The following is a 10,166-nucleotide window of genomic DNA, read 5'->3' as shown; positions in this document are numbered from 1 at the left end:
TTTTCACATTTAGTTAGAGATGTAAGGTTTAATGTGTTTTATTCAAATTTTATGTGTTTATCAAGATCAGGGAAGCTGCTGAGAGGCGTATCTTAACTCTGGTGGAACTTCAGCGATCTACCGATCTTTCACTAGAAGAAAACCTGCATTGACAAAATTCATAGGGGACACAGTAACAACGTGAAACAAGGTGCTCTGGTCAAATGAGAATAAAATTATACGTTGTATTCAGCACATCATCCTGAACACACCAACTCAGAAGAAATACCACCCCTTTAGTTCATGAGGAAACGGATGAAACTAAACACCAGAAGAGGATGAAGAAGGATTGGGGCGGTCAGGAGGTTCGTCTTCCAGCAGGACGATGAGCCAAAGCATTCAGCCAGGATTGCAATTGAATACGACAGATCAAAGCCTGTTCGTCTGCTAGAATGGCCTAGTCAAATACCTAACTCCAAAATCAGTATCTGTGGTAACTCATGGCTTCAAAACGGTTATTTCCAGAATCACCTTAAAGAGAAAATTACCTGATGGAGAATGGCGCTCACTGTTTCAAAAATATCGACGCAGCTCAGTTAAGCTGATGGTTTCTGGTGAAATGGTTACATTGGAAAAATATTGAGATGAAGATATTGGATATTTATCCAATCCTAGCCTTGATTGCGTAAATAGAAGTTTGAAGTCACAAGACAGAAACAATAGAGTTAAATACAATCATAGCACCAACTCGAACATTTTGGTACTCCACAGTAAAACAGCTGAACAATGGAAGGAAGTTGGATCAATAGAGCGGATGAACACAATGAAAAATTCAAACAATGAAAACTTGACCCTGATTTTAGTGGATGAGAAAAGGTATAACTGCATAGGATCTGCCAAATGAAGGATTATTACACTAAAAATGTTCAAACAAATGACATAAATCCTGTCACAAAGTTAATTATACTGTTAGCTTTGTTGCTCAATGGAGTCTAGAGAGAACACTGAAATCTGAAAGTAGCATATTTGATGCTTCGATTTCAATAAACCTCAGGTCAAAAACACAAAAATAAACATTTTGAATGTTTAATTATGTAAATTTCAACCAAAAAGAAAAAAGAGATACTTGGATATTCAACCTCTTGATCATGGCCATGTTTATTCCTACAGCCTGTGATTTGGATTTACTCCAATTTTCATTTTTAAGAGGTTTGAAAACCATTCATCATATTCCTCTCATTCTTTCAGTCTGAACGATCACAAACAACAGAATCCAAAACTGATCATTCACCTGGGCAGCAGGGACTTCATACCGCCTTAATTAAAATAAACAGTAAGAATAAGGAAAAGACGGAGACATCCAGGTCATTTTCAGCCTGACTGAGAATTGGCTAATAGTTGCTTCTTCTAATGTTTGGCCAGTGGATGTGAAATATATTAAAAACAGAACAGGAACTACACCAGAGGGGCACCGTCAGAAGCAGCTAGTAAATTGTGCAACTGTTGAGCAAGCTTGGATGCAGGTGCATGGATGACAAAATACTTAATGCTGGCTTTGAACTCCTCAAATAGATATAAAAATGCTTGAAAATTGCAAAGATGTATGCAGATGATGCTGTCGTACATTTCACTGAAAAGACTCCTCAGCAGACTATTCTGCCTTTACATATTTATTTATCCAGTGGACCTTTGATTTGTATAAACATAGTAGTAAAATTATTTCAGAGTTATTTAAAGTAAACATAATGGTTTACTTTCTTCAGTTTGAAATTGCTGATTAAAAGATGTTGATTTTAGACTTTTATTTTTACCTTCAAGCTTCAACAACAACTGAAACAAATAAAAATCTAATTTTCTTTCCTCTTCATTATGAATTTTGTGTAAGAGAGTGAAACCGATGAAGCAGAGCACAGACCTGGATGGAGGACCACTGCTCCATTAAATGTGCAGGTCAAATGTAAAGAAATCATTTATTTTCACTATGACCTCATGGCAAAATGATCAATGACTCTACAGTGTCCATTAAAGTTGTTCTGCTTCCATGTTGTTGGAATCCATTATGGATAATTCAGCTATAAAGTTGGGCTATTTTGTTAATAAATTCTCATACTTGATTAGAAATACTTGTGTCAGTGATCATTCCTGGTTGTGTGAAGAGTTTCTGAACTCATTCCTTCACAAGAGACTGAGTTTGGCTTATGATTCAAGGGATGCTGGAGTTGGTACCCCAATTAAACTAAATAATATTAATTTTATTACTTTAACAAATAATAAATTATTGATTACAGTTATTAATAATTACAAAAACCAAACACCAACGCAGGTTCTGCCTTTCACAGGGTTGAATCCCGGCCTGGTGACTATTGTCTTTCCCCTCTCTCATAACCCACGTTCCTGTCTCTGACCAGTACCACAGAGCTGAACAAACCTTAAAAAATATATGGTGGTAGCAGCATGCTGAGGGGAAGTAGGAGATGTAGGACTCAAGCTGAGGAGAGTCAGGAGGTGTGAAATCAGCTGTCATGGGGCAAAGGTCATTCACAAAACAAAAATATGACGCAGCATATTGGAAAATATCATTCAATACATTAAGCAAAATATTTCCATAAGTCATATATATGTGTGTATATATATATATATATATATATATATATATATATATATTCAATGTATTCAAAAATGTATTATTAAAATTAACATATTTGAATATATTACAATATACTTGCAGTGACACATTGGTAAATACCATTTTCTATTTTAAGCTTCTTTTGTGCTCAAAGGTAATGAGGACAATTTCAGAACAGGAATATGGGACATTTAATTTCATAAAAGACTGTCGTGCATTCATCAGATCAGCTTTGTTAGACTTCAGACAGCTGATGGCAGAAAGGTTCTCTAGTGGACACAATCTGACAAAAACTGACTTGATTATTTAAAATGTGTAAGCATGAAGAGAACAATGCATTAATGGTGATAATGATTAACTGACTTCCTGTTTCACCTGCACCTGCTGGTGCACTCATGTAGAGCACCTGCCTTCTGCTCTCTCATCACACCTGCAACCCATTAGCTAATCAGCCCTGGTCTTTTGTTCCATCATTCAGCCTCCCAGTATTTAAACACGTCTGCTGTCACTCCTTGCTGGTTGCTCCCCTCACTTCACTGCTATAGCCTGCTTCTTTTTGCACCTGGTTTTGTTTTGTTCTGGGTCCCTGTGTTTCCAGTATTTTGTAACATTACATGCTTTTAGTCACTCCTTATGCAACAACATACTGCTTTAGACAAATAAAAAAATTTGCGTGGTGTGTATACTTATTTATCTTTGACTTGTCGTATAAATGTGTTGGGTTCACATAGATTCGTATACACATAGGTGGTAAAATAGATTTCTGTCAGTCAGCCAGTGGGCGAGGCAGCCAGTCATGCAGGAGTCAGAGCAGGAGAGGCAGCAAGTAACCCTATGCCAGGGTTATTGTTTGCCTGCAACTTGAAATAAACACCAAGTGCAATTTCAACCTTTTTGCGCTGCGTAAACCACAAATCCATGGCGCCTCAAGTGATCATTTCATTGTGTGCCTTCAGTTTGATCAGTCAAGTTTTTGGGGTTTTTTTTGTTTTCAAATGGTCAATACAACAGCCATATTCACAATAAACAAACACTTCCAAGTCAGATCGGGAACCAGTTCAGGTTTTTCTTTTTTACACAACAATATGTTTGAGTTGGGAAACCTTGTTGATCATATCATTCAAGCCAGGCATCCATGTTTAACTTCTTCTTCTTTTTCTTCTTCTTCTTTCTCTTCAGATATACAGGATGAGAGCTCACCTAAGTGAACTGAGACGTCCTCCTCCTCACTGTGCTCTCTATGAAAAAGCTTCTCCAGCTTCTCCCTGTGAAAAAACACAAGGAAATATTACAAGATCTGAAAATATTCAGTATTGGAGAAAAGAATAGTTTTTCAAACCTATGGTAAATCCTCTGGAAGGGCTATCCAAATCAGACTGCTGGCTCCGATCACAGCATCCTGGATCCTCACTGATGTTGACCAGGTTGGTGTTCCATTTATTCCAGTTCATTTCCTCGACCCTAAGGAGACAAGGCGACACATGCTACCGTTATTTCCAGCTATGCAACACCTGGGATAGCTCTAAATAGCTTGAAACCCTGTGAACACTTTTTTCCTCACTAATACCAGGGTTTCCCCCAGTGTATTGTAAGCCTGGCGGGCCACCAGGGTTTACTTGTGCCCCCACCAGGCTAAACATTAAAATTTTTAAAGATTGCATTTGTTTTAAGACTTTATAGTTGGTGTTTAGGTATTAATCTTCCAGAATTCCAATAACACATAATTATCAAGTCATATATTTCCAAATTTCCTGTCGACTTTATACATTTTTTAACTCAGAATCACAGTGATGGATGAATGACTGCCCTAGCGCTCTAGGTTTAACAAGTTTTCTGGGGGAAACCCTGAATATAATATGTAAACTTCTGATTTTGAAGAGATTAAAACTGTTAAATATGTAATCTTTCTAAAATGTTTTTTTACATATTTATTATTCTATGCTATTGCAATCTGCGTATTTGCACCTCTCCTGGTGAAAAACAACTAATCAGAGCCAGGAGGAAGGTCTCAGTGCTGTCAATCATGATCATGTATGTGCTGCTTAATATGATAATGGTGGAGAAACAACATAGTGACATAATTCAGCTTTGACAATTAGACCTCTCATTTATTCCCTATCTCATTTTTGTGGCATTTAGCAAATAGAAATCCTGGTCAGATTTCAGTGATGCTCTTCCACTGGATTAAATTGTATATTAAGCTTCATTATAACAGCATAGTGCAAGCTAGCTATATTGAGCATTATCACTTTGACCAAAGGTTTGCCAATAAGATATATAAACAATAAATAAAAATAATGAATAATCAATATTAAAAATCACCAATGGGTACAGTCTTTCTAGCACTGTTGGCTCACATCATCAGTGCTAGAAACACTAACTGGGTTTCTAACCCCTAGTAATTTTTCCAGGAAGGACGGATAACTGGAATGAATTGATAAATATATTTAATCATTTAATCCAGTTGGATGGTGGATGGCAAAGAATCAGGTTTTATCAGTCACAAAAACTATAAATAAAGGTTCCACAGCCATTTGTATGTTTGAGTAGCTGAAATAAACATAAAGAGTCCTACCTGAAACACCTTCGACGATCGTCTCCAAAAGCGGTGCCGAGTGTAATCTCCACCCCAGAGCGAAAACGTTTCTTCAGACAGCAGAGTAGCCGCTTCTCCATCTCCAGGATTGTGAGAGCCCTCTGGGGACGACAGCAGCCCATTTAATACCTGCTCTCCAACAGACACCAATGTGGACGGCATTCACTCACCTGCACCCTCCAAATGCCAGCGCTCTCCATAGTGGTCTTTTTCACAGTGTTGTTCATTAAGGCTATGAGCATGTTGAGCAGCAGGATGTAGGAAAGAACAACATAGCCAATAAGGAGGAGGTAGAAGACCTCCATGTACTGGTGAGCCTGGATGAACTTGATGTCGCCCATGCCTATGGTGAACTTGAAGAGCTGCAGGATGGTATGAGGGACGCTTTTGTAGCCAGCTGTGACACATTTGTTATCAGTTGTGGGGGCATCAGAAGGACTTGGACTCCCTTGTTTTGTTTGGTTTTTGAGTGGAGGTTCCATAAGCAGTGTGACCACGGCTGTAACAAGAGACAAATACAAATACATGTGAAAATACTGACAAGCCTAGAGTAGTTAACTCTCTATTTACTGGAGCTGAGATAAAATACCTGCTGAAAATCCCAAGAGGAAAACGATGTAAACAAAAAAGAAGCGCAGGATATCGCTGACAATCATCTGCAAAGAAATCAAAAGTTAGATGGCAAACAATCCACTTCAACGTCAGTCGCAGCTGACCCCTACCATCTGTATCATGATACTGTAGATGCCCATGTGTTTGTTGCCCCTGGAGTAGTACAGCATGTTCACCCAGCTGAGAGTCAGACAGACCACCAGGAAGCCCAGGTACTCCTGCCTCCCCGCCCAGTACAGAACAGTGGCGACCAGGAACAGTAAGCCCTGCGCGAAGCTAACGACAGCATGGATGTTAGATTGACTCAGTGCATGTGACCCAAGTTTACTTGTAGTCACTACTGTCTTTGCAGAAATAGTCATATCCAGTGAACTGTTTCAAATATTTACTTGTTACAACCACAAACTTATGTCTTGACTTGGGAATTTATATCACTAAATAAATTATATGGTAGTGTATAATTGTGCATAGGAAGACACTTTTAATAATTATAATCTGCTAAGTGTTGGTTTAAAACCCAACACCCAGTAAAGTCCTCAAAATGTCACAGTGTTTCCATATTAGACTATCTGAAACTATTATTGATCAAATCTGTAACAAAATAATAGTAGAAAACGATACTCACAAGAGAATCTCATAATATCCATCTATCAGCAGTGTCTGCAGCTTTGGCCGCTTCCTCGTCATGCCTAGAATCTGGGATTATGACATTATAGAAAAAGATGTCTAACTCATTTTCATTTTGGGCCACAACAAGATCATGAATGTTCTCAAAGGGCCGGTTGTGGCCGAACGTTTTGATAAGACTACCCATTAACAAACTAATAAATAGTTATCTCTGCATTTGATGAGCATTTCATAAAATTAAATGATAATGAATGTTTTCACACTGATGTAATTTGGTGGCATACAGATAAAGATGCTTTGATGTAATTGATAAAATACATTTCTACTTATCTTCAAGCTGTTTTTTGAAGGTCCTTTTAATGAAGCCCTCTAGAGGCAAGAGGGCCACATAAAAAACTATGGTGGTTCAAATTTGGCCCATAGGCCTTGGGTTTGGCACGTGTCATAGAGGTTTTACTAAACTTAAACCTATACAAGGTGCTGATATAAACCAAATGTGGCTCACATACCCCTGTGACAAAGAAATAGCAGTTTGCTAGTAAAGTCAGCAGCTGGCCTGAAACATACAGGTAATCCCAGGCGTCCTCAGGGATAAACGGAAGCTGTGGGACACAGAGGAGACATTAGTTCAGGTCCGTCTCAGGTTCTGTTAATCACTGTTTAAATCTGTTTACCTGTGTAGCATCTTTTTTATTGTAGGCTACAACAGTGAAGATGATCAGGTACACAAGGTAGACCAGGAAGTTGAAAAAGAACATTCCACGTCCAAACTTCTTCCACTTATCCTCCAGGAGGCAGCTGAGCGGCTCCTTCTCCAGCATCTCGTGGCGGTTCTGAGAAGAGACACGACCTTGTGACCTTAATGACAGCTTAAGGTTTTTCTGAGTTTGCCTGCAAAGCTGGGACTCACGGGAATTTCACTGCCATAGATTAGAATTTCCAGAACAGAGTTGTTCTCGTTTGTGTCCAAAGAGGTCAGGTCATACAGAGAACTGTGGACGGGTCCGTAAGCCCACTCAGTGAATTTACGGGACAAGTGCTTGAAGTGATTCACCTGGAATTCCCTTTGTAGGATGTGAGAAAATACCTGTAGACAAATAAAAGAAAGGAAGTTATAAACAGTCTGTGACAGTTCAGACTCACCTGGTTAGAGACAAATGGATTCTATTCTAGTCACAACTGAGGGCTCCAACCATATTAGTCTTATTTCTTTTTAAAGTTACTCTGGGTTTGCATTTACCCCAATCTTGCCATTCTTGGCAGCCAGTTTGAGAGGTGTGAGTTCATCATTGTTCTCTTTCTCCTCCAGCTTTATCTTGGGATGCAGTCGGGCATTGGTCTTTAGGATGCGATCATAAATGGCCGTTACGAATTCTGTGTTCTCCTTCGAGTTATCGGCCACCAACACCAGGGCGTGCAGCACTGTGTTGCCGTGAGAGTCAGCCATCTTGGCGTCCGCTGGAAACTCATTCTCCATTAAGTAGCTCACTATGTCAGGCTGGTTTGTGCAGGCTGCTAGAGACAGGGGCAGCTCACCTGTAATGGAATAATTAAACAACATGAATCACAACAAATACTGTGCTACCTCTGAGAAATGGTGGTTGAGGCGTCATGCTGAGGGTTTGTTACACGGCAACCGTTACTGGTGAAATTCACAAAGGAATTGGGAAAATAAAGTGGAGCTTCCTCCAAATCTGTCAACTTTACCTCATATTGCCGGTAAGATGGTTGACACACTTCGGTGTTCCGTCAAAAATAATAATCCCAAACAAAACTGGTATTGGAGTGGACAAAGCATACCAACAGATGTGATATAACAGTCAACTATCGCCTCAGGTGTTAAAAAGTACCATTACCCAGCATTAGGTGGTGCTATTATAGAGAGTAATTAGCCTGGATAAAACCAGCCCTGTGTCGTTCAGAGCTGGTTCAAACTTTACAATAGCTTAATCCTTGAATGACTGCATTATCTGATGCAGGTCATGCCTATTTATGCTTAACTATCCCCTCCTTTAAACAGTAGGTGTTGCTAATGTCAATTGCTGAGAAACAGGAACATTTCTAATAACGGAATTGACTAGGTAGGGAATTTTAACTCAAGTAAAAATAAAACTCCACGTCTTTCCACATTTCATAGATATTGTTAATAAACAATGGTGTTTTGTTTGTTTTTGATGACTCTACAACTCTATGATAGTTTGGTTACACTCTCCACAAATGACTTAGAGATATTAGCAAAACACTGTTTTACTGTGACTCTTTTGCATGATGTGACAACTCAATAATGGCCACATACTTCCAAAAAACAATTTGGAATGGTCTTCCTGCATCCTCTGATGTTGTATTTCTAACAGAGACACTGGAATTGGCCAAAGCTGGTTGTTTTTTTTTTGTCAAAACCAAACTTTCTCCCCACAAACTTACCAAAGTAGAAGTTGGAACCATCATGAGGCTGAAAAAACTTCCCACAGGCTTTGGCATGAACATCTGCACCTTTGCTGACCAGCAGCTTTACATAGGACATACTCCTCCTCTCAATGGCTATATGTAGAGCAGTTTGACCTATAATAAACATAGCAAAACATATTTTTTGTTGTTAAAAACAAAAAAGGACATTATTAATTGGTACTTCAAAATGGTGGAACATAGAAAAAGAGAGCAGACTGACAAGTTTAAGCTTTTATTCAGAAGAAAGTTGACCTTTATAGTAGCTATCGGTGAATGCGGCGTTCACAAACTCTTTTATGTCACCGATCCTCTCTGAAACGCTGACCAGCTCCTCTATGGTTTCGTTCTTGCCATCTTTGAGGTGCAGCAGAGCTTTCATCAGGGCGGTTTTACCGTACGACTGATCTGTAGATGTGACCGCATGTTGAGGGAGTCAGAACACAGATCTGCTGTTTGGGACACCTGCTGGGTTATGGCTACCTTACACACTTACACAGCGAGTCAGAGAGTTTCTTCATGTTCTGATTCAAGTACTGGTATAGGCCGTCCAGTTTGTTGACGTCCCTGCTGGCCACTGCTTCAAACAGACGCTCAATGGTGAAAGTGGAGCTGTCTCTCTTTGGCCGTGATGCCTCACCTTGAATCTCTCTGGAAACAAAAGTTGTTGCATATCTCAGGGTTTACTGTGGATCAAGCAGTTTTTTAGTCCATGGTAATCAGTAATAAGTGGCTTGACAGCTCACAGTACCCATGTGGTGATGTAATGGTAAATTAAGGCAGAATCAGTTTATGTCTGTGTGCAGAGACTCACTTGTCAAAGTTGAGATTGAATTGGATCTGAGGCTTGACCGGCTCCATTTCCTCCTGGTAGTCGGTGTCCATGGGGGCCTTAGGGGCCTCCTTGCTCAACCCTAAAGCAGAAGCCAAGCCATCCTTCTTTGGTGTCTTTTGCTTCCGTTTCTCCTCCTCCGTTCTGTCATCTGCCTCCAGACGGAAATCAAAAAGCTCTGATTTCCTCATCTTTACATAAAACTCTGGTAATCTGGAATGAAACATGACGAGTGTTTTAACGTTCAGTTGGTCTCAAAGGGAACAAAAGTATAATCATTTTTGGGTAAATACCTCCTGAATATTATGAAGCATGCTATGGTGTCTTTTCTTGACTACTGTTGTGTTTTAGCAATATACTTTAATTAGTTTTGATTAGAAAGCTAACCACTCTTGGCCTGTGTAGTTGTGTAGTTCAATTACCAGTTGGTTATAGTTTTGAGACAGAAC

General features: G+C 39.4%; 1 protein-coding gene across 1 annotated transcript; it reads right to left on the bottom strand.

Moving 5' to 3' along the window:
* Positions 1–2,778: 2,778 nt before the first annotated feature.
* LOC114152571 (transient receptor potential cation channel subfamily V member 1-like) lies at positions 2,779–9,959 on the bottom strand. The gene is made up of 15 exons (XM_028030500.1): positions 9,700–9,959; positions 9,382–9,536; positions 9,141–9,293; positions 8,865–9,002; positions 7,681–7,976; positions 7,351–7,527; positions 7,115–7,273; positions 6,950–7,042; positions 6,439–6,509; positions 5,924–6,089; positions 5,791–5,857; positions 5,372–5,700; positions 5,181–5,302; positions 3,945–4,066; positions 2,779–3,870 (listed from the first exon to the last, which is right to left on the bottom strand). Exons 1-15 carry the CDS (start codon positions 9,942–9,944, stop codon positions 3,806–3,808), a joined length of 2,358 nt encoding a protein of 785 aa, XP_027886301.1. The 5' UTR covers positions 9,945–9,959; the 3' UTR covers positions 2,779–3,805.
* Between the last annotated feature and the right edge of the window lie 207 nt (positions 9,960–10,166).

Source organism: Xiphophorus couchianus, chromosome 11 (assembly GCF_001444195.1).
Source record: "Xiphophorus couchianus chromosome 11, X_couchianus-1.0, whole genome shotgun sequence".
In the NCBI taxonomy this organism is placed as follows: Eukaryota; Metazoa; Chordata; class Actinopteri; order Cyprinodontiformes; family Poeciliidae; genus Xiphophorus; species Xiphophorus couchianus.
This window is presented reverse-complemented; position numbering and strand designations above follow the sequence as displayed.

Excerpts from the sequence above, each read along its gene's own strand:
- LOC114152571 (XM_028030500.1), bottom strand. The coding sequence starts at position 9,944 with ATGTTTCATTCCAGATTACCAGAGTTTTATGTAAAGATGAGGAAATCA. Across the intron at positions 9,294-9,381 it reads GAAACTCTCTGACTCGCTGT|ATCAGTCGTACGGTAAAACC; the intron begins GTAAGTGTGTAA and ends TCACATCTACAG. Across the intron at positions 4,067-5,180 it reads GATCGTCGAAGGTGTTTCAG|GGTCGAGGAAATGAACTGGA; the intron begins GTAGGACTCTTT and ends TTGTCTCCTTAG.